Source organism: Dromiciops gliroides, chromosome 1 (genome assembly GCF_019393635.1).
Source record: "Dromiciops gliroides isolate mDroGli1 chromosome 1, mDroGli1.pri, whole genome shotgun sequence".
In the NCBI taxonomy this organism is placed as follows: domain Eukaryota; kingdom Metazoa; phylum Chordata; class Mammalia; order Microbiotheria; family Microbiotheriidae; genus Dromiciops; species Dromiciops gliroides.
The window spans coordinates 403,572,065-403,597,707 of NC_057861.1; the positions used below are offsets into that span (position 1 = coordinate 403,572,065).

The following is a 25,643-nucleotide window of genomic DNA, read 5'->3' on the forward strand; positions in this document are numbered from 1 at the left end:
ATAAAGTAATCCTTTTGGTAGGGGGCATTATCAGCTTTGGGGATTAGGAAAACCTTCATGCAGAAGGTAGTGCTTGAGCTGAATCTTGGCGGTTTTTCTTTTTTTTTAAAATAAAACTGTTGTGAAACAGCTATTTTAATCCCCATGGCAGAGTGAGCCCTGAAAGATGCACTAACCCCTTCTTAAGGCCTTAATAAGAATTTTTAAAGTGCTTTTTTCCCTCTTTTTTTGTGGGGCAATGAGGGTTAATTAACTTGCCCAGGGTCACACAACTAGTTAAGTGTCAAGTGCCTGAGGCTGGATTTGAACTCAGGTCCTCCTGAATCCAGGGCCTGTACTTTATCCACTGTGCCTCCCAGCTGCCCTTGAGCTGAATCTTGAAAAAGACTAAGGATTCTAAGAGGCAGTGGGGGGGGGGGGGGAGTGCCTTCCAGCATGGGGTATAGCTAGTGGAAAGGAATGAAGCTTGGTGGGAGATGACATGTCCAGTGAGAGGAGCAGCCAAAAGGCCGCATTGCCTTGACTGTGGAATGCATGAAGGACAGTGACATGGAACAAGCCTAGACAGGCATTTTGGGGACAGATTATGAAAAGCATTAAAGATCAAACAGAGTTTATATTTGTTCAGAAAGGTAATATAGAACCATACAAATTAATTGAGTAGCATAGTCAGACTTGCTGTGTCAGCTATGTGAGAGACTTGAGGTGGGCAGACCAAACAGGAGACTATACCACTAGACCAAGCAACAGGTGGTAACCTTATTTAGCTGGGGGTTAGAGTGTGTGTGTGTGTGTGTATTTGTGTGTGTAAATATAGATAGATATACTATCTCAATCTCTATGTCTGTACACACATGCATACACATGAGAATGGGTTTCAAGAGGACCTGGGTTCAAGTTTCACATGTGTAATAGCATTGTGCTTGTAGGTACTGGAAAATACAAAGACAAAAAACCTAAACTCATAGATTTAGTGCTAGCAGAGACACTAGAAGTCTAACCTCTTTGTATAGATGAGAAAACTGAGACTCAAGAGAAATTAAGGTAATTCCCATAGGCACAAAGCTACTAAGCACCCCCAAATAGCCTCTAGCCTTAAGAATATGGTACTTTATGGGGTGGTACAATAAATACACAAGAAAATGCAAAATATGTACAAAGGAACACAAAATATTTTTAAAACTCAGTGAGTACTAACTGGAGGGGCACAAGGAAAGGCCTCTGCTCTCTTTGACAGCAAATAAAAGAAGAATGATATTGCATGGTTGTATTGTAAGCTGCTTGTTCTTATAGTCCCTTGCAGTGCTAGAACAATGCCAGGTACATGATGGATGCTTATTTGTCAATTGAGTCTATTTTTTCCCTCTAAATTGTTTCCTTCTTTTAAACACATGCAGGCACATACACGTATAAATATTTTATAATTTCCCCATAACAATGGGTCTGTCCAAAAAAGGTTGTCCCTACTCATAAGCAACTATGCAGAACTAAACAAAAGTTGTATAGTTGCTTCATTTTTATAATTTCCCCTTCATCAGATTTATTGACTCTTTCTGCTTATTCATGTACATGGGTGTGTATTACACAGCTAGGTATATAAGTGAATGTGACATTTGAAATGGTAATACATCAGATAGCTCTCTTTGTTCCCAAGCTATCATCAAAAGAAAATCAAGACATTTGTACTTAAGCATAAGGTTAAGAATTTGTAAAGAAACAAATTCAACTAAGTGCTGTTAAAATACACACCAGAAGAGGGCAGCACCACCAAGGCCTCCAATGGTCACATCAGTCAATCCGTCTCCATTTAAATCCATTTCTCCATGTATAGACTGGCCAAAAAATTTCAGTGTCTCTCCATCTCCACCTGATGGAATACGCTGTGAGAATCCCCAAATAGTATTATCCATGGGAGAATTGGATACTAGAAGCACTTTCGTTATAAATCTAAATTACACTTTAGCTGATTTTCAAATGAATGAACAAATAGTTGTATAAATAAACAAATAGAGGATGGAAGGAAATGGAAGGAGAGAAACAAAGAAGGAAGGAAAGAAAGAAAAGAGAAAGAAAGGGAAATTGAGAGAGAAAAAAAGAGAAGGAAAGAGAGAAAGAAAGTTTTCTTTGGAAGTCTGATCCAGTAGACTCTTGTGTGAAGGCAAGAGGAAACACTCTGTTATTACTAAAGGACATTTTGCTTTTTATAATTCTAGACAAAATCATTTCAGAGTCACTGACACCAGAGAGGAAAAAATGCTCTTACTTCACCCTGTCTGAGCCTCATGAAAGCATTCCCATTGATTGACTCTAGTTTCTCTCTGTCTAGTTTCATTACACGGAGACACTGACAAGTCGTAAGCACTTTGAAGGGGTATTTCAGAGCAGGTGAAGTAATAGGAGGTTATACATGCAGGCCAAATGAGGGTTTGGGGAGTCTTGAGGGAAATAAGGCATTTCGCCTCTAATCATGGGCATTTTCACATAGATCATTTACTTTTCTGTCCTGGAAAAGACCCCCCCCCCCCTTTTTTTTTAATATGGATACAAACACAACAAATCAGTGGCATTAAGATGTGACCATTGCCTTCTTCAGCCACAAATGCTAATTAGACACTGGGACAACCCGTCGACCATTAAGAGCTTCAGGACATTTGATACATTGGCTTGGCTGTTATTATGTTTGATAACAAATATAAAAGAATGGGACCGAAAGGTTAAGTACCTTCCTTAAGCTTGGGTAGTCCTCAGATACACAATGTGGATGAGGCAGGTTAAGCAAGCAAAGTGACAAGTAAAGCAAATCAGAAACAAAGAGATTATTTTCCCTTGACTAATAATTTGTGGATGATTAAATTGTGCTTTTTTGTCAATAAAACAAATATATATATATTTTTTCATCACAGATGTTGAATAGGTAGCTGTTAACATGTGAACAGAAATTAAGTAGATCCAGTTTGATTTTAAGGTCCTCTCAAATCTGTGAGATTTAAAATTGGATATTAGATCATAAATCTCCCCTACTTAATTTTTCCCTTAATTTATCTCCCAGAGTGGTCTGGCACAAGTGCATTCAAAAAATCCGGATCTGGGAATATATGGCTTTCATTATCTATGTTCCATTCCTCCCCAAGACACCGTCATTCCTGTGTCCTCTTCTGAGGGGGACCTTGGTTACCATTATTCTGGTACTGCCTTTCTGTATTCCTCTGAAAAGATCTATTTCTATTTTGATTTCGCCTGTAATTAGAATTAGAATTTCTTCTCCAAGTCCTACATTCTCTCAATTCATGCCCCTCCTTATGACAGTAACAACACACCTTAGTGTCCTTGCTCCGGTGTCCACATGGCTGACTAGGAATCGCTGGTGCATAGATACCATGCGAGGATTCAATTTTGCCACTCTCTAGCTCTACTGTTAAGGGCCCCGAAAAACTGGCGTCTTTCAGTATCCTAACCGACTGTCAAAAACTTTCATATTTTACCACAAATCTAAGCACATATCATCATCATCAATAATTATGTGGTGCTTACTATACATTGTGATAAATGCTTTACAATTATTATCTCATTTCATCCTCACAACAACCCTAGGAGGCAGGTGCTATTATTATTATCCCCATTTTGCATATGAGAAAACTGAGGCAAACAGAAATTAAGTTATTTGGCTAGGATCGCACAGTTATTAAGTGCTAGTAGGGACAGTGGTGATCATGTGGTCCTATGTTCTCATTTTACAGGTGAGGAAACGACTAGATTTGGAATCAGAGGACTTAGGTAAAAATCCCTGTTCTGCTACTTCCTACCTATGTGACCTTGGGCAAGTCACTTAACTTCTCTGGGTCTCAGATTTCTTATCTATAAAATGAAGGGGTTAGAGTAGGTGAACTCTCAGGTCCCTTAAAGCTTGAACTCTATGATGCTATGAACAGTCTGGGAACCCCAGAAAAAGAAAATGACTTGCCTAAGATTCTGTCCATGAAAAGTAGTAGAATGAGTGTTTTGACCTAGATTTTTATATCCCAAATCCAATTGTTTCACAGAATCAGAATCATGGAATCACAAAAGTTGATAGAGATTTCAGAGATGAAAAAAAAAAAAGCTGTGGTGGTTGGAAAAGCCATACCCAATCACCAATTCCTGTCATGATGGCTCCAACAAGTGAGCCAGTCTTCCCTTAAATAAATCTGAGGGGGGGCACTAACTCCTGGGGAAGTCTATTTTATTCCATTCTTTGTTTCTTTGCTAGTTCTAATTGTTAGCAGAGGTTTCCTTACAAAGAGCATAATTCTGTTTCTGCCCATTGGAGAAGAGCCCCAAGGTCTAATATCTCTTCCACATGACAGACTTCAAATACAGGAAGACAGCTATCCAGTCTCCCTGAATTCATCTCTTCCATAGGCTAAACGTGACCACCTCCTTCAATAATCATTATATAGTAGAGTTTTGAGATATTTGGGGCCATCTTCTTCTATTCCTACAAAATCAACTAATACATTTCCACATTCTTCATTACTCATCTGGGTCTTGAGTCTCCACATTAACCTGAATACCTTCCTCTGAACAGTCCCTGGTTTAGCAATATTCTTTCTAAAGAATGGAGCCCAGAACTGGACACCACATTCCAAACATAGTCTAAATCTTAGCTTCTTAAACTGTGGGTTATGACCCCCTTCTGAATGCAGGGGTTTGTGAAAAATTTGACACGAGTAAAAGGTCAAGTATAACTATTTTATATACCTATATACCTGGGGTCCTGTATTTTTCAGGTGAAAAGGAGTCACAAGTAGAAAAAGTTTAAGAAGCCCTGGTCTAAATAAGATTCAATAACCACACCTACCCAGAATGGAAAGCAAACATTCATGGTAGGTGGAAACAATGTCGATCATTACTGACCCAAATAAAATTTGAGTTTAACCTATAAACTCTGGATTGTAAAATTAATAACATGTATGCTTCATGTGGGGTAGCTAGATGGCACGTGTATAGAGCACTGGGCCTGGAATCAGGATGACCTGAGTTCAAATCTAGCCTCAGATACTTAGTAGCTATGTGACCCTGGGCAAGTCACTTAACCCTGTTTGACTCAATTTCCTCATCTGTTAAAATGAGCTGGAGAAAGAAATGGCAAACCACTCTAGTATCTTTGCCAAGAAAACCCCAAATAAGGTCATGAAGATTTGGACACAAATGCAGTGAGTAAACAAATGCCCCATACCTGCCAAAACTGCTGATTTTGAGAGATTACTTTCTCTTGTAGAACAATACTTTCTGGCTTCTCAACTACATCTTTTAGATTTGTCAGATTAAATTTGTAGTAATAAAGTAGCAGAACATGAAAGAAATTCTTATTCCATGTGCTAAAAATTCCTTAATTACATGATCCTCTGACATCCTGCCTGTTTCCAGTTAAACACTATTTTGTAAATAATGCCATGAGCAACTTAAAAGAACCCACTCATTTATTAAATGGAGTGAATAGGTTACTATTGAAATTCTCCACTTGTGTCTGTATCGAGTCATATTTCAAAGAATATTATTGGGACTTTTGAAAAAGTGAAAAAGTCCGGTGTCTAATTAAAATCAACTTCTCAATAAAATACATTCTGCAAATTCAATAATAACATTAAAATTCGAGAAAAGTTAAGGAAAAAAGAAAGAAATGAATAGTCAATGTCAGTCTTGTATTCATGTTATGTAAGCTTAGTGAACTGTATTGTATTTATGTCCTGTGTAGTTGTTCAATACCCAGACAGCTCTGGCACTCAGCAAACATTAAATTATAATGTTCTTTTAAAAGTCTCCAATGTTTATTATGTAGTAAACACTGCTGTAAAAGACCATTGTGGTGGTGGTTTATTTTTCTCAGGCAGAAAAGGCACTTTATGTTTATGGATTATGGGTTGTTAATTGTCTATAAAATTTTTCTTTAAAAAAAAAATTTAATGTCAATCCCCACTGAAAGCCAGGTTCTGGTTTTTGCAATAAGGCTTCTTTAAAGGTAAATCATGAGGTTTTGCAAATAAACCTTAATAAGAAAATTATGACTCTCGGATACATAACTGTAAGTTTGGCATAAATTTACTAAAATGGCATGATTGTTACATATTAAATGATAATTTAGTTTTCTTTATTTGTTAAATCATTTAATTACCATTCTGGCTTTTTTTCCCAGAAAGCAGGACCCTAATTGAGAGACTAAATGCATTACAGATGTTAAATGGCATCATTTGAATATTTCTTTTGTCCTTATGGTTATTTTTTAGAAAAGGGTAGGTCATGGAGACATGAGTAAACCAAACTAGAATGGGACTTAGATAAAAGAAAAAATCAAAATGTGGTTTCTTTTGGAAAACAACAACAATAACAACACCCAAATTGGCAAGATCATGAATCTGGTTTTTCCAACAAAGAGTCACAATCAAGAATCAATGTGAGCAACTCAACCTATGCAGATGGGAAGCTTAACAACCAGTTGTCATCCCAAGGTTTGATTTCTTACTTGTGCATATTCTTTCCTTATGGTCTTGCCACTTCCATGATAAATGTACACAGCCCCTCCATGATCATCTTCTAAGGGAGCTCCAATGACAATATCATTAAATCCGTCAAGGTTGAGGTCCTTCACAGAAGCAATAGCTGTTCCAAAACGAGCCCCACAAGGCTCGTTTTTGTTTTTCTTCTTGCAGGAATCGTGCTTGAGGGACGAACAGCAAGTTTGCTTAATGGGCTCCAGGCTCATCTGGTATTCAAACCTAGTCTGTGAGAAAGAGGAAAGAGGATATTTATGGATATCTATTATTACTGCATATGAGTAGACTTTTTAAAAGGACACACTAATATCTGTGTTAGTACAATAACTGAAAAAAGTTGGAAAATGATTCTGTGAGCAAAGTTAAGGATTCCACACAGTAGATCACAGGGCTGTGGGAAAGAAATTCAGCTGAAAATTTATCACTAGCTTTTCATCAGTAAGGCTGAGACAGTGGACACCTCATAACATCTAGATAAAATCAACAAATTGATGTTTTAAAGGCCTCCTCACTCATCCTGCTATCTTTTTTGTACTCAATCCCAAACTCCCTGGGAAAATCCCCCCAAGATATGATCACTAATTTCTCTTCTGTAGAACCGAGATAAAAATTATTCTGTTCAAAGAACAAGGTTATTGCAAGTATTGTGAGTCTGGAGTGAAGGGAACTAGTAAATAATAGAAATTGGGAGGTGGATGAAAATATACATAAATGGAAAGAAATGAAAAGTAGCATAAAAGAGAGAAAAAAGGAAGATGGCAAGAAGAAAGGGGAAAGAGGGTCATTTGATTATATAAAATAACAATTACATAGAACATTTAATCAGGAGATGCTGTGAGACCTTTAGAAACATTAAAATTTAATAACATTAATTGTAATACAATTGTAATAATTTATATGTTGGCATTGGGGCAGTCAGTGTTCTATAGTGAATAGAGTATAGCTCTCTGAATTAGAAAGGATTCAAGAACCACTGAAGCTGATTTTCTATCCACAATGCCATGTGGTACTTCTTACACAGCTGCCTCTGACATGCAGTGGCTGTGTGAGCCTGGGCAAGTCACTTAACTGCTCAGTGCCAAAGGCACTCTAAGACTGTAAATTGCAGAGCAAGCATTGACAGAAGGAGTTTCCTTCCTGGCAGTTCCCTACAACAATGGAATACCAGGTATATTCTCAAAATTATATTGTATATGGCATTTGCCAATAATATTATTCATAGTAACATAAGTGGAAATATGGGGGAAGGGTACTGTGTGACTTTGAGTCAGGCACTACCTCTATGATGCTCATCATCATTAAATATTATTAATATTTTTAAAAAGAGGGGGCAGCTAGGAAGAGCAGTGGATAAAGCACTGGCCCTGGATTCAGGAGGACCTGAGTTCAAATCCGGCCTCAGACACTTGACACTTAGTAGCTGTGTGATCCTGGGCAAGTCACTTAACCCTCATTGTCCCACAAAAACAAAACAAAACAAAACATTATTAATATTATATGCTATTAGCATCATAAATGTTCCCTAAGGCCCTTTCCAGCTCTAAATCTGTGATACTATGACAATATACACAGAATTAACAATATTCAAATTCCTTTCTACAAGTAGAGAAACTGAAGCAAAATTTACTCAACAAATGAGTGTCAGAGCTCTGGGCAGAATACAGATCCTATAGTCTGCTGACCTGGGTGATAATGTTATATCTGCTAAACTAGCTAAGTGACTTTGGGAAAATCACTGTCACTCTCTGTCTCCATCTGAATGTCTGCCTCTCTCTTCTTGCTTTCTTCTTCTCTCTCAGTTTCTCTTCCTGTCTCTGTCTTTCTCTTGTAGTGGGGAGGGGTCCGGCCTGTGAAGAAATTCCAGTGTGGAAACTCTCACCATCTATATAGTTGTGTTTTTTTTTAATATCATCCTTTGATTTAGAATCTTTTTTCCCAAATTATATGTAAAAACAAATTTTCAAGCTGATTTTTAAAACTTTGTGTTCCAAATTCTCTTTCCCATCTATATACTTTTGCAGCTTATCTATAACATAAAAAGTTAGGGGAGTTATTTGGGACACTGAGAGGTTAAGTGACTTGCCCTTGGCTATCCAGCCTGATATATGTGAGAGTTGAGACTTGAAACCAGATCTTCCTTATTTCAAAGCTGATCTTCTATCCATCTGTGGCATCCCATACCTCCTATGTACTCTTTATTTATTATAGAAACTACTAATTACCAAACAGAAGATATTTTGATGTTTGCATGCCCATACTAACTTCAAATTCTTCTTTTAAAATATAGATGGTGTTAAAAATTGTTTTAACATGTAACTGGGGAAAAAAACATTAAAAAATTATTTTTTAAAAAAAGAATATAAACTCCTTGAAGGCAATAACTATATTCTGTTTTGGTTTTATTTGTATTCTCAGAAACATGATTAATTACGGGCATACTTAATACATGTTTGTTGACTTGACCGGAAAAAGGGGCAAATATTGATGGGCCCTGGAAATTTCTTTCCTAAGTTTCTTCTCTGAATAATGACAAGTGGAGAAATTCATTAGTTGACCTTGCATAGAAAAGAATCAGATTCCTACACAAATATTAGTGTTATCATTACCTGATTCAAAGCATACACATACACTTTTCCTTGTTCCTCTTTCTCTGTTCCCATATACATGGGAGCACCAACCAGAAGGATGTCAGTGAAGGAGTCTTTATCAACATCGATTGTTGTTAAAACACTGCCAAAGTAAGAACCAATCTAGGAGACATAAAAGGAAGTCCCAATGATCATCAAAATTCCCTGGGAAGCATAACATTAAATGATTATTTCTTGTACCTATTTCAAGATGTGGGAAATTATTATTATAATTAGCATTTATGACTCCTTATTACTTATATTATACTTTACCATTTTCAAACTGCTTTCACACTTCTGGTCTCACTTGATACGATAATTCAAGGTTGGAGTATGTAGTATGACTGGCATTATGTCCATTTCATATGTGATAAAACTGAGTGTAAGAGAGGTTAAATACCTTTAACCTCTCAAGGTCACCTAGGTAGTATATGACATAACCAGAACTTGTGATTCCTAGTCTAATGTGCCTTCTAATATGTGTGTGGGGGGGGGGGGAAGAAGAGAGAACTCTGGAAAGGTTTCCATTACTCCTCCCACAGTTGATTATTTGGGGTTGAAGATTAAGGAATCTCCAAAGTCTTGGGGAATTTTGAAGCCTTAATAGCTTTAAAGCCCTAAGGCTTTGGGGACATTCTATATAATATTCAATTTCTCCCAGTGAATGCTCTTATATGTCATAACAAGGAGGAGAAAGAATCCTGACATGAGAGTTAGATACAGATGTGATCCTTGGACCTCATAGCCTCAAAAGAGCAGACTAATAAGTGGACTAAGAGAATCGTGACAGCATAAATGCAGATATTTTAGGGCTTCAGAATGAATAACCAAAAGGAACAAGAACAGATTTTTACCCCTCCTCCAGATCTCTTTCCCTTCTCTACTAGCCTCAAAATGGAAACAAAGCAGTGGGTTGGGGAAGAATAAAGGAGGGAAGCATCCTATCAATTTACAGCTGAAAGTAAACTTAGATAATATCTAGTCCAAGTTCTTTCCAAGATTAGGGGAAAGGCTTGTCTCACTATTAGAACATAGAAAAATCAAACCCAGTTCATTTGACTGAAAATTCAGGCCTTCTTTTATGATATCAAATAAAAGTGATTGTAACTGCCCTGCCTCTTCCTTCTCCAAAACATGTTCCTCAGGTTTACATTTTTAGGATTCCCCCCCATCATTTTAATTTGATTTTATCCACATTCCAATACTCAATGATTTATGATTTCAGTGCAGATTATAATCACTTCCCATTTTAATATTTAGTTGAGTTATAGTGGCCAAAAATGGGGTGGGGATGGGGCATGCTTTCTGAATACTTAGAAATAATGATTTTCCTTCTTTGTCATCTTGACAGGAAAGTAATGGACTAGAGAAGCAGGAGACATGAATTTGCAAACATGACCAGTGTACTAATTTATTTTTCTAGGCTAGTCATACTTGTTACCTTCTCATTACCTATACCTCATAACCCCAAATACTCATTCATGGGAAGAGCAATAGAAACAAGTAATTACCAAAGAGTAGTGGACACCATTTCAGAGTATTTCTTTTTTGGGTAGGTGGTAGATTAGTTAACAGTGATAAATACAGAAACAAAAAAGACAATTGATAAAGTATTTTTAATGAACAGTGGAAAAAACTGCAGAAATGAATAGTTCTACTGTGTTTAATTTATTATAATATGCACATATATATTTGCATCTTTAAAATAGATGACATAATTCACAGTTTCTTATATAAGCCTCTTTCTTGTTCTTTGTTGCATAGTGAAAAGTTTGTATTTGTTGGTGACTGTCAAGTTTGTAATAAAAATAGCATTAAATTAAAAGAAGTAATGACGGGCCAGTATAGGTCATGTTCCATTCATTTTCTTTTTGGAGAGGATTATGAGACTGTAAGGCAAGGAAAATGTTGTGTATAGTCTCTCATGATATTCTTGTGGTCATAGTGGAAACATGAGACTCACACGATTGTTCATTTATTTGGATGCAGCAATGGTTCAAAGATCAGATCCCTAGAATGGGTTGCTGTTCACGAAGAGCTAGGTCTCTAATGCATTACCCCAGGGATCTGTTCTTGGTATTGTTTTTTTGAACATTTTCATCAACAAAACCAAACAGAAGGCATTTCCCACATGCTTAGAAATAGTGAAGTGAAATTAAAACCCAATAGGGAACCGGATTTTTTAGGTAGTCTCTTGCCACCAAACACTTTTGTGTTGCTCCACCATAAGACAAAACAATAACACCTGTCCCAGTAGCAATAGAGAATGATCTTGGCTAAGGAGAAATAAAGTCTTTTTTAGGGGGTAGGGAGCAGAGGGTTGAGGGGATGGTGTTATAGAAAGGTTTATGTACTCTCCATACTTAGGAAAGTATATATTATTCCCGAGATGATAGAGACAAGGAAGGTCATGTACTCTATAAAGGACCAAATGTATATTTTTGTAGCATGTGTTCTGGGGCTACTCTCCTAACTCTTACTCACACAGGAAGGTTGGATTCCTCCAGAGGCAACTGCATCTTTTTCCATCTTTCCTCTAGGTTTAGTAGAACAGTGGTAATTAGGGAGGTATAAATGGATGGCCTTGCCACAGTGCTTAATAACACAAATTTGTAGCGGACCCAGTCAGCATAGTTTCATGACTTTTTCCAGCTTCCCTCAAAATCCTACACCATCTAGTCCTACCTCCCTTTCCAGTTTTATCTCCCACTACTCTCCTACATGAACTATTTATTTCTTCCTGCTATAGTGAATCTATTTCATTGTCTCCTAATCCCATTTTGCACTTTTATTTTTTCCCTTCTTGTTATCTGGAACATCTTTCCCTTTTTTTCCACCTATATTTGTGATACCCATGCTTTAAGGCCCAGCTTTCATCTTTCCATTACTGATTAAGGCTATCCAGCAAGGACTTATATCTTCTCTGAAGTCCTTAAGAATTTACTGTTCAGAGCACTTTCTTTTTGGCTGAGACCATTTTCTGTCGGCTTAGTAGTGAAAGTTATCTTCTCAAGTCTTCAGGTCTCATCTCTTGAACCTGATTTGAAGCTCCTTGGAAAATTGAATCTTATGCTGCATTGTATTTTCTGCAGTGCCTAGAATAGCACATCACAAATAATAAGTAGGGGCATTGTATTTGAAGTTTCCATCCATGATTTCATCAGTATGGATGCCACTTCTGACATGTAATACTTTGAAAGGAAATAGTTGTTTTCCTGAATTGTTATTGATAAAATAATTGATTTTCAGGCAGCTAACATTCTCCTAAAAGTTTTTCTGGGTCCAGGTAGGTTCTTCTTTGAACAACAGACACATAATAATGATAATAATGAATAATAATGAACAATTATATAGTGGTTATTATGTGCCAGGCACTGTGGCGAGTACTTAACAATTATTATCTCATTTGATCCTCACAACTACCCTGAGAGGTAGGTGCTATTATTATCCTTATTTTACAAATAAAGAAACTGAGACAGACAGGAGGGGAAGTGACTTGTCCAGAGTCATATAGCTAGTAAGTGTCTGAGGCTGGATTTGAACTCAGGTCTTTTGGACTCTAGGTCACCCTATCCACTGTGCCACCTAGCTAACACAATGCACTGTCAGCCTGTACTAAACCTTTTTCCAGTTTGGAAGAATCCACCAGAGTTTGTGCTCTGCTGCCTGGTATTCAAAAATCCAGGCTCACCTCCCAATCACAAAGAGGCCCCCATTGAAGGAAGACTTATTTTTGTGGAAAAGGACATTAAAAAAATTTTTTTTAAGCAAATGACATTAAAAATAAGGAGGGAGAATGATTTTCAAAGTTAACTGATATAATTAAATTTTTATTAATAGTAATTTGATAACTTACTTGTTCTCCACTGAGGGTTTGGAGAATCTTGATTTCTTGACCTTCCATTGTATAGATAATGACTTGACCTGTGTGATTATAGCGGGGTTGCCCAGCGATGTAGATCACATCTCCAGGAATAGTGGCAGAGTTCACCATATAACCTAAAAAGGGAATAGTTGCAGATAGGAGGGTTTCAGTGTCTTGATGCAATGGTATTAGATCTCAAATGTTTTGTCACCAGAAGTTCTACAAGAAATTAATTTAGATCAGTTTTAACTCTTTTTAATTCTAAGATCCTTAAGTTTGGAGACTATTATTCATCCTTATTTTTCCCTCAGGCCATATTGTAACTCAGGACCCTAAAAAAGCAGATGCTGAATAAGTGTTTATTGACTTGAATTTTACATAGTTGGGTCCATTTATACATTGATTCTCATTTTGTACAGAAATTATATTTGTGCATGCTAGACTTTGTTTTGGCATAAAACCTCATTTAAGAGCAGTGACTATTAACTTACATGAGATTTGATGTAAACAAATTCTTACCCTCTATTTAATGCGCTCCAATGTCTTTTAAACTTGTTTTAATTATAAATTTTAAAGCACATAAATGAAAACGAATTCATGAGAACAGCATTTCCTGAGAAAGGTTAGACCATATATGCTAATTTATGAATTCAAATAGGTCCCCATAAGTTAATTCATGCAGTATTATTCATTGTGTTCAATTCACAGACACCTAAGAAAAGATATCAAGCTATTTAGTATTAAAATAACTGCTTATAAATTAATATAAATTATAAATACTACTGTGCAAATAATTGAAATTTCTAATTAAAAAACTACTTAAGTTTGGTTTCCTTTAAAATACTTGGTTCCTACATTTTTAACATGATTACAATGTATAACCTATTGCCTTTTGCCTCCAGCAATCAGGAAACTCACACATGCTCATGCAATTAACAGTTTAAGTTCAACTCCTGAAATCCTGCTGTCAAAGGACACTCTCTTTGAGAACTACTAACCTAGGGGGCTGCTAGGTGGTGCAGTAGATAAAGCACCAGCCCTGGATTCAGGAGGACCTGAGTTCAAATCCAGCCTCAGATACTTAACACTTACTAGCCATGTGACCCCTGGGCAAGTCACTTAACCCTCATTGCTCCACATTAAAAAAAAAAGTTATAAAAAAAAGAAAATAAGAGAACTACTAACCTAGATATTTAGACATACTTGCAGCTTCATTGGTGAAGGTTCCAACCCTCCTACACCTGCTCATTCTCTATAATTCTTGTATATGACTTTGCTATAAAACCCCCAAAGAAGACCAACCTCAATCTAGAGGCCTAGAGGCTACTAGAAGCTTTCTTCAAGGGGGCAGCTAGGTGGCACAGTGGATAAAGCACAGGCCCTGGATTCAGGAGGAACTGAGTTAAAATCTGCCTCAAACACTTGACACTTATTAGCTGTGTGACTTTGGGCAAGTCACTTAACCCTCATTGTCCCAGAAAAAACAAAAAAAAGCTTTCTTCAGCATCCTGTAATACCCTGGGAGTATCATTGTAGCTTTTAGGCTCTGTCTCTGTTGCATCTCCTTTTTGCTACATGACTAAATTATCTTTGTTTATAGGCCACGCATTCATAGCCTTGAGGATCTATTCTTACATTGTTGTTGTTCAGTTATTCCAGTTGTGTCTGACTTTTCATGACCCCATTTGGGGTTTTCCAGGAAGAGATACTGGAGTGGTTTGCCGTTTCCTTCTCCAGCTCATTTTACAGATGATGAACTGAGTTAAACAGGTTAAGTGACTTGCTCAGGGTCACACAGCTAGTAAATGGCTGAGACCAGATTTGAATGCAGGAATATGTCTTCCTGACTCCAGGCCTGGCATTCTACCCACATACCACCTAGCTACTCCCATTTTTCCATTAGTTGCAGAGAATATGTAATGTACTTTGCTATAGCCTGGTTTATACCTTCCCTGCCACTCGTACATCTTTCTATTTCCCTTTGGGTTACTTGTAATTTTCATTCTTCTGGGATTTGGGTGCTCCATAATTTATAACCATTATAACTTAATTTATAATTGGTATTACTGAGAGGAGCTAGTGAAAAAGGTAAACAATTTTGTAGCATAAAGCTGTTTGGGATCATCAAAAAACCCACTGTTTTTGGTCTCCAACAGCATGGTCTCTGCCTCCTATACCATGCTGCCACCAATTTATCATCTGTTTCATTACATATGAAGAAAATGAGACATAGAGAAGTTGAATGATAGCCAGTAAGCGGCAGAGTTGATTCGAATCCTAGTATTCCTTTCAAATAGTGTGTTCTTCCATAAATTTACCTTTATAGTCATGTCTCTCATGGAAGCATGTATGATTTTAACATGCCTGTTGAAGATATCTTGTTGGAGGAGGGTCTTTAAAGCTGCATTTTGTTTTATTATGTCAAAAATGTTTGTTGTTTTTACCAAGAGACAATTAACAGTTGGATTTTACACCCCTTCCATCCCAATCTCTCAGTTAGTTGTGTGATGATAAAGATGTAGCCTACTGTAGAAAACCATGCATGAAAATTTGCCTTCATATTTTCATCAGGGTTCACCTAAATTTGTGCAAAGCTGATTCCCATATTTTATAGATTGAAAGCAGGCATTTGTGACAGTAGTTTCTGATGCCTTTTTGTAGTCCTCCTTTTGGCAAAAATACTTATGACTGCTATGTATTTGATCTGGTCTAGACACTGTCTAAATTTATTTTCTTAAGTGCCATTTCTACTTTTTCACATACTCCCTGGGATAACGTGGTGGTAAACTTCAAATATGAGCAGAAGAGATCACTAGAGAAAGGCCTTCAACACAGCAGGGTTCCATTTCTTAATTTCTTATCTATTTGTTGCCTTACTGGTAATTAAAGTTCCTGCCAAGCTCTCTAAAGATTTGTTTTCCCCTCAATTGCTTTTAGCTGTTTTTTGTTTGTTTGTTTTGTTTTGTTTTGAGATAATGCTGCTTCTGATCTTCCATTCTGCTCCTCCTCCTCAGAAATGTTTTATTTTTTTTTTTTTAGTGAGGCAATTGGGGTTAAGTGACTTGCCCAGGGTCACACAGCTAGTAAGTGTTAAGTGTCTGAGGCCGGATTTGAACTCAGGTACTCCTGACTCCAGGGCCGGTGCTCTATCCACTGCACCACCTAGTTGCCCCTCTCAGGAATGTTTTGAAAGTTTGCTTATGTACTAAACTGCCCCTGATTTGGGCTGTCATTTTTCTTCACTTGGCAAAGGTAAAGTGTTTGCTGGCTGAGGTGGTTTCAGGCCTGTTGAAGTTTCCTATTGTGGTGATTCTTTTGTATTGGTTAAAATTCTCCTAGGAAGGAGGACAATAAACAATTTGCCTACAGTTTATTCTGATACAGCTGCTCTAATTATAACTAGTCTTTTTCTGCCCGAGAAGATAACCAATTTAATTTTCTTTCCTGGCTGATTCTCCCCCCTCTATGTCTACTGCTTCCAATGTCTCATAATGTACAGGTGGAAAAAGACTTTAGATTAATTTTTTAAAAAAACGTTGGTTTCCGCAAAAAAAAAAAAAGGGGCAGCTAGATGGCGCAGTGGTTAAAGCGCTGACCCTGGATTCAGGAGTACCTGAGTTCAAATCCAGCCTCAGACACTTAACACTTACTAGCTGTGTGACCCTGGGCAAGTTACTTAACCCCCATTGCCCCGCAAAAAAACAAACAAAAAAAAAAAACGTTGGTTTCTTTCATTTTTTTTTTTTGATCTGGGACCATACTTTCCTAAAGAGTTCTTGCTATTCTCCTCAGCAATCAATTTTGCCTTAAAATTACCAAGCATCCAAATAAATATTGACTTAGTTTGAAAAACCTTGTAAGGTTTTTGTCAGTTTCTCTTTATTTTTGTAGTGGCAATTGGCACATAAGCTACCATTGCCTCAATGGGGGTGGGGGGGTGGGGGGGAGAGGCTATCTCTTATGAGCTATTCTTTCATTGTCATTTCTTTATGTCTTTTGTTTTATTTCTAGTTAGAATGTCAATAAGGACTAAGTCTAATGTCCCCAGGAACTGTCTTTTTTTTTTTTTGGAGGCAATGAGGGTTAAGTGACTTGCCCAGGGTCACACAGCTAGTAAGTGTCAAGTGTCTGAGACCAGATTTGAGATCAGGTCCTCCTGAATCCAGGGCTGGTGCTTTACCCACTGCCATACCTAGCTGCCCCCCAGGAACTTCCTTTTGCCTCTTTTTGTATCCCCAGTACTTAGTACAGTGACTGACACTGAGTGGGTGCTTAATAAATGTTGATTGAATTGAATTGAATCATTGGACAAAGAATGCACATTAAGCAAAGTAGGGCTTAAATCAATGCCTTAAGAGTAAAATTTGGGGCAGCTAGGTGGTGCAGTGTAAAAAGCACCTGCCCAGGATTCAGGAGGACCCGAATTCAAATCCCACCTCAGACACTTGACACTTACTAGCTGTGTGACCCTGGCCAAGTCATTTAATCCTCATTGCCCCACAAAAAAAATAAAATAAAACAATAAGTAAAACTTATGCAATATTTAACCTGCTTACTCTTAAAAAAACCAAACATGTCATTCACCAACTGCTTAAAAGATGGGGAGTGGGGTCACATAGGGCTGGGCTTTTATTGACATTCTTTTATTCATTATTTTATATCAAAACCTCTAGTGATAATCTTCCCTGTTAGTAACTAGGCTGATTCTTAGGAAGCTGGCACATATTCTGTATCACCATGTCCCTACTCGGAGACTTTCCAGTTTGACAAAAACTTGTCAGGGCTCTAGGAAAACAGACTTTGCAAACAGAGCCCACCTCCAAGCCACTAGGAGGCAACAAAATAGGACTTTTGTGGAATTAACCTGAAATTAATATTTATTGAATTTGTCAGGTACTGTGGAGAGAAGGAATATAAAGATGAGTAAAAGTATGTATTGAAATAATTTTGATGTAATGACTATGTAATGCTAAATTGGGATAAGAAATATAATAATTATTATAATTAACAATAATAATAATAATGGAATAAGTGAGGCACAAAGTACCACAGTAGTTTAGAGAAGGGAGATATTAGGAAAGATCTTTGGTTCCACAGAGGAGACAGTATTTCGCCTGACACTTGTAGGATTGAAAAGATTTTGGCTGGGCAGAACTGGAGGGAGGGGGTAGCAATGACCAACAATTAGGACATAACTGAATATTAAAAACAAACAAAAAAGACCTTGAAAGAGCTTAATGTAAGGACTAGATATTATCTAGGTCATGACAATTTACTCTGTATATTAGGGAATCTTTGTCGCTTCCTGAACTTGAGGAGGTTGCAATAGTAGGAAAGAGAAAATAAATATTTTTGTTGTTACTTTCAGAGACATAGATTTACATAAAAGAAATCTAATGATGTGAAAATTATTGTTGAGGTTTAGAATTAAAAAGACCAATGAGGAAGATATGTAAAACACAAAGAAATTCAGAACACTACCTAAGGCAAAATAAAATACTATTCTCAAGTACAAAAGTGGTGGGAATTTAGAAGGAAGCTAAAGTTACTATAATCCATATGAGAAATGGATCCTGATATTATTATTATTATTATTTTTGTGTGGCAATTTGGGTTAAGTGACTTGCCTAAGGTCACACAGCTAGTAAGTGTTAAGTGCCTAAGGCTGGATTTGAACTCAGGTAGTCCTGAATCTAGGGCCGGTGCTTTATCCACTGTGCCATCTAGCTGCCCCTGATACTATTTTAATTTTCTTCTTTGATAAACTGGCAAGATCTGATGGATCAAGGAAAAAGGTGTTTTGATTGGTCTTGATTTTATTGTTCTACTCCATGTATCTTTACTTTTGATTTCTCTCAATGTAGTCTAGTAATCGGTAAACCTGAAGAAAAAGGCCTCATTCCTCTATTAGCACCACCAAACCCCAGTCATTTATGACTTACAGATCTCTCTGGGTGGAACATGGGATGTGTGTGTACCTTTTAAAAAAACGAAAACATATCTAGCCATAGAGGTATATGCTATTGAAATGTGTGCTGCTCCCAGGGGATTGTGGATTAACATAAGATATTTTCTAGAGCCTATGTGAAAGATTTTTAATATAATAACAGCTTGTAACCAAGGGAGCTGGTAGGCTTACAAATTAAATTTTTTCTTAGCTTGTAAATTGCCTAATGAACTTTTGTAAAATCTCTCTATGGATTGAGAAACCAGTTTAAAAGCACTGGGTAGTTTTCTTTTTCAGGGATTTCTGGGCACTTTTCTTCCTGGAAAGAAATTTCCTCATATAAGTTAGACTTTATTTTGGCAAAGGGTATCATGGTCTCATTTGTGACTGAGTTAATTGAATGATCACTGCAACAGACGAAAACCTCACCGTTGCTGTACATTGTAGATAGCACATTCATAGTTTTCCTTTCCTGGAAAGAGAAGAGTCATAAATCCTAGCTTGTATAGCCAGGAATGAAGAAGCTGTTATTTATTCTGTGCCATCAATAATATCTTACGATCAAGATCTCTGACTCTGCTGAAAATAACCCTGAGCACTAGTAGGGATTAGAAGAGGAAATTTTTTTTTCTTAAAAGGTTCATCAGCAATAGACCTCATTTGGCAATTAGCAAATATGTACTGTTGGTAGTTGTTGTTGTTTGTCCTTTGTTTTCAAAGAGAACCAATGACATCATTAGGTGATGTCTTGACTTGCATTTATGAGAGGCAGAGTTGTACAAAGTCAGTAACCTCACTCTCTCTCTCTCCCTCCCAGACTCATTAAAATCCAGTGGCAAGACAAAATTCAGGATGACAGGCAATGGCCTGGGATGACCTTGGCATCTTTGATATCTGACCAAGCTCTGAATGCTCCATAGTACCTGCTTCTAACACCTGTATGACCATTGGTAGCTAAAATGTGGGTGATCACCAAGGGCATTGACAGTAGCTTATATACCTTTTGATGTCTCCCAGAACTTAGTACAGCATCTTGCACATAATAAGAGCCCAACAAATAACTGTTCACTTGGATCAAGCAATCAGTTATTTGGAGTATATTGCACTGGAGTATATTTCAAGCCAAGATTTTATCACTTAGATACTCCCGCTAGCACCACTGTTCTGCCTGTTTTCTCTCTTTTATATGACAGGAATGGAATTCATACATGTAAATCAGTCTGTGAACTCACCGCATTTTATATAAAATAGAATCTATGACTTGAAAGAAATCTGAGACATTATATCAAGTCTAATCTCCTACCAAATACAGGTATCCATGTAGACTCTGCTTAAAATGCTACCAGTAATGAGAAGCTCACAAGTTCATGCTGAAATACGTCCCCTTCCAGAGTTGGAGTGTTTGAGTCATTAGCAAGTTTATCATTATTCAGAATAAATAGCTTCTACATTTTGCTCCTAGTTCTTTCCTTCCCACCCTTCCCCCACCCCACCAATGCTTCTCTTGCCCAAGCTAAACACCCCTTTGTTGTTTAGTCAGGTTTTTTTTCAGTCATGTCTGACTCTGTGACCCGTTTTGAGGATTTCTTGGCAAATCTACACATTCCTTAAAACCAGTCCTCACATTGGATATGATTGGTCTTTCAAAGAATGTGGCATCTAGAATTAAGCACAATACTCTGAATATGGGCTGAGTTCTGATACACCTAGTGACCATCTCAAAGAGCCTGGTTAATTCTCTGAGGTAATTTTATTCCAGGCTTTCCTATGTGGCTGGCCAAGACAGACACAGATCAATTAACAAATATTTTTTTAAACATCTACAATGGGCCAGGCACTCTGCTAATCACTGGGAATTCAAAGGCAATAAGAAACAATTGTGCCCTCAAGAAGTTTATATTCTATCAGTGAATTATATCATACACATTGTATATAGATATAGTTCATTATACATATTGTATATGTTGTACATAAGCATATGCAAAGTAAACATAAGTTAATTTCTCCAGGGATGGGGGAGGCACAATACTAGCAGATAGGGCCTGGTGGGAAGGAGAGTGGAGTGAGGATAAAGAAAGGCCTGATGTAAGAGGTGATGCCTGAGCTGAGGAAGGTAGGGATTTCAAGAAATGGGGGTGAGGAGGGAATACATTCTAGGTATAGGGGAAAGTGGTATAAAGACAGACAAGAGATAGGATGTGGGGTTTAAGGAATAGCAAGAAAGTCAGTTTGCCTGGATTATGGAGAGAATGAAGGACAGTGATGTATAATAAGCCTGAAAAGGTAGGTTGAAGCAAGATGGTGAAAGGCTTTCAGTACTAAACAGAGGAGTTTCTATCTAATCCTCGGGTTAATTGGGAGCCAATGAAGGTTATGGAGCAGGGGAATAACATCGTCAGATGACAATAAAAGGCAAGATCTTAACTCAATGACATTGAAGCATAGGACTCTGGTGAAGTCAAATCCTCTGAAGGAATTTTGATAACCAATAATTAAAGAATGTAAGTATACTCACCTAAATAGGAAGCAAGTGGTTCATTTTTCTTAGTAGATTTAACATTGAAGGAACTGTTTGATGGGGTTATAAATTGACTATCTTTCTGCATGACAACTGTTCCATTCCAGTCATAGGCTCCAACAGCTCCAAGCATAACCCAATCCTTATATTTAAATAGAGAGATAAATACCAGTCAATGAATTGAGGAACATTTATTCATCACATACTAGGTGTCAGGCACTGTGCTAAATACTGGGGATCTGAATACAAAGAATGGAATAATCATCAACCACTCTTAAGGATCATGTATTTTAATAAACACATTTTTATTTTAATATATATTTATTTATTATATATACATATAGGCACATATATCTGTGTGCATATTTGCATATATACATATACACATACACACATATATATATTTTGTGGGGCCCATGAGACCTTTTCAATGAAAGACTACAAATGTTTTTTTTTTCTGATCAATACAGTTGCCTTTATTAATAGTTCACATATATGGTACTTGGGAGGGAACCAGGATCTCTGGTGCCCTTAAGAACTCAGGTCCTAATATTGTTGTTGAATATATTGACACTGATTGTAGGATCATAGGTATAGAGATAGAAGGGCATTTGGTGGGCATGTAGCCCAAACCCCTCATTTCACTGATGAGAAGACTGAGGCCCATAGAAATTAAATGACTTGCCCAGGGTCACATAAGTAGTAGTTGCCAAAGTTTGGGTTTGAACCCAGCTTCTCAGACTCCCAAGTCAGTTCTCTTTTCTACCATGTCATTTTGTCTCCCACTGAGAAAAGAAATAGTATATATATATATATGTATGTATGTGTGTATAGATATATGTATATATATCTATACACACATACACACACATACACACATACATATATATAGGGTAGAATATTAATAATGAGTTTTCTCATTGAACTCTGTGTAAACAGCACCTCTGAAATGAATGGCATCCATAGTTTTTCACTGTAGGGCTGGAAGATGAGCCTAATGCATAATTGTTAACATGCTGAGTTGGGCAGGATGACATGTTCTTTTTCCTATATGCCTGTTTCCTTCACCTATAAAATGGGGATAATAACAGCATCTACCTCTTAGGATTGTTGTGAGGACAGACTGAGATAATATTTGTAAAGCATGTTGCAAACTTTGAAGTGCTATACAAATGTTATCTATTCTTATTTCAGTTTTTAAAATTCTGAACTTCATGAACACCAAATGGAATAGGCATTTTCATAGACATTAGTAGAACAGAACAGAAAGGCAGAATTAACACTGCAGAGGATTGCACCTGAAATCATAAATCTCTGTTATGTACAGTTTGTTTTTCTTGTTAGATGTGTAATAAGTTCATATATAGGAATGTTGTTTTCAAATTTGGACCAGAAAACATTAGAATGTAGTCAAGACAATCCACATGTCAGAAACATCTGACATTTGCAATATTAAATATCAAGTAAAAGGATAATTTTGTGGAATAGTAATAGCTAATATTTACATAATACTATTTGCTATGCACTATGCTAAGTGCTCTTACAATTATTATCTCATTAGATCCTCACAGGAACCCTGGGAAATAGGTGCTATTATTATTCATATTTTATAGATGAGGAAACTGAGACAAATAGAAGTCAAGTTATTTGCGCAGGGTCACACAACTAATAAGTGTATGAGGTTAGATTTGAACTCAGGTCTTTCTGACTTCAGAAGCAGAACTCTATCCACTACACCACCTAACCCAAGAGACAAAAAATATAAGGTTTTAGTTTCTAACACCATGTGATCAATTTACCTGTGAATAATGAGCACTGAATCCAGTCTGGGACATTTCCATCTCAAATGAGGCTGCTGACAAGTCAGTTGTGGCTATAAAATAGGAAATAATTATCTTTAAGGACTACAGTATTTTTTTTCTAATTGTTTTTTTTAACAACTTAGTAATCATCAAGAAACAAACATTTTGATAAATTTATAGTATATTCATTTGATGGAAATCACTATACTGAAAGAAATGTCAAAAATGCTGTTTCTTTATCTCAGAGAAACATAGGAAGACTGCACTGTTTTGTAACCCAGTGGCACCATCCTTTCTTAGGGGCTGAGACTGGGTGGTTCTGACCAGTTAAATACCTCAAGACATATGCTCTCTAAAACCAAATTTCTCCAATAAGGCTGTGAGAGATCTTAGATCTCAGGAATCTGAATCTCAGGATTTCAGCATTAGAAGGTTCCAGACAGCATCTGCTGGAAGACTACCCATGAGGGGAAACCTCCCCAGGCAATCCATTTCCATTAGAAAGGTTTTCCATATATCAAGCTTATATATTCCCCACTGCAACTCTCAGTCATTACTCCTGTTTTTGTCCTCTGAGGTTAAAATATTAATAATAATAATAACTAATCCCCTTTTCACACAACTCTTCAGATACTCGAAGACAACTCTGATGTTGTCCCTGCATATTTTACATATTAAACATACATTCCTAATTACTTTAACCAACCCTCATATGGCAGAAGATAATGGAAACAGCTCCTTATTCCTCTAAGTTCTATTTCTCAATGCAGCTCTGGTCTTCCTGAATCCAAGTGTAACATTCTATCCACAGTGCCACCTAGCTGCTTCCAAGTCACACCATCACTTTAAATGTAACTCATACTTCTCTGGGTACATATAGTTCCCCTAAAATGGAGATGCTATCTAGGAGCCTTTGGAACATGTCCAGATTGCCTACTATAGAGACCTCTTTGTCCCCTACCAGAAAAGCCCAGGTTACACATGAAAGATTTTCCACTGTTAAAGTAATGATAATGATAAATCAAACCCTGTTCTTTGTAAGCATATTTATTGCCTTTTCACCCATACATATGTAACCTGTCTTTGGTCATTCACATTGCAGACCTCCCCAGAACTAGGAAACGTGTAAAATATTCCAATGGATATTTTAGTTGTTTTTTAGTCATGGCTAACTCTTCATGACCCTATTTGGGTTTTTCTTGACAAAAAGACTGGAGTAGTTTGTCATTTCCTTCTCCAGCTCATTTTACAGATGAGAAATCTGAGGTAAACAGGGTTAAGTGACTTGCACAGGTCACACAGTAAGTGTTTGAGGCTATATTTGAATTCAGGCAGATGAGGCTTCCTGATTCCAGGTCTGGCACTCTATCCGCTTCCTCACCTAACTTCCCCACCACCATGAATAATTGAAAGGTAAATGTAATTATACTATATGCACAATATAAACATATAAGCAAACATATAGAAAAAAGTGTTATTTAGAAGTTGTAACATAACTCAGAAATGTAGTCATTAAAATGTGTCCTGAATCACATACAAGGTACATAGTACATGAGCAAACACTTGTATTGTCATTTGGCTACACGAGCAGCTACTTCTCCAGTGTCACCTAAGTCATCACAGGTAAATCCAGTCATATTGACCAAAACACTGGTTTTATCCATATAGTTATCTCCTAGTGAGAAATATCCCCTTCCGACACAGATTGGCATCTTTTCTAGAATTTAGTCTCAGAAAGTTGTCTGAGGCTGTGAGAGGTTAAATGATTTGACCACACAACTAGTATGAGGCAAAAGTGGGTCTTAAACCCAGGTCTGACTAATTCAGAAGCCAGACCTCTATCCACTATGCTACATGGTACACGGTATTCTAAAAGTCTTAGGGCAGTTTTATGATATTAAAGTTTTAAGTTACACTAAGACTTCTGGGACACCCTTTATATGTTTATACATACTCACATATTTATGTATGTATGTAGAGAGTACATATATATTTATATATCTATCCACAGACATACATTTGAAAATACTCAGTATTCCGAACTTAGCAGAGTCACATAATACCAAGGAAGTTGGAAAATATCCATTCATTTTTCTTTAATCAATGGGTCATTTATTAATGCTACTTTGCTGATGAGGAAAAAACCCCACAACTAATCCAAAATTTATATTTTAAAAAAATCAACCTGCTCTCCCAGCAGGGGAATATAAAGTAGTGAAATGAATGAAATCAAGCTCCAAGCTTCTTTACTACTTACCTGGAATAAATTGCCAGTGAATAGGTTTGCAAATGGCTTTTATAGGGCTAAATTTTATGGGGGAAACAGTCAAGAGTCACATATTACATTTCAATCA

At 36.9% G+C, this 25,643-nt stretch overlaps 1 protein-coding gene across 1 annotated transcript in view; it reads right to left on the bottom strand.

The window, feature by feature from the left end:
• Positions 1–25,643, bottom strand: part of ITGA1 (integrin subunit alpha 1) — a 209,162-nt gene that overhangs the window by 60,876 nt on the left and 122,643 nt on the right. The window contains exons 10-15 of the mRNA XM_043977095.1: positions 23,287–23,360; positions 21,485–21,629; positions 13,014–13,156; positions 9,137–9,280; positions 6,500–6,757; positions 1,750–1,880 (exon numbers count right to left, since the gene is read on the bottom strand). Coding sequence (XP_043833030.1) covers positions 1,750–1,880; positions 6,500–6,757; positions 9,137–9,280; positions 13,014–13,156; positions 21,485–21,629; positions 23,287–23,360 — 895 coding nt within the window. The remainder of the gene's footprint in view (positions 1–1,749; positions 1,881–6,499; positions 6,758–9,136; positions 9,281–13,013; positions 13,157–21,484; positions 21,630–23,286; positions 23,361–25,643) is intronic.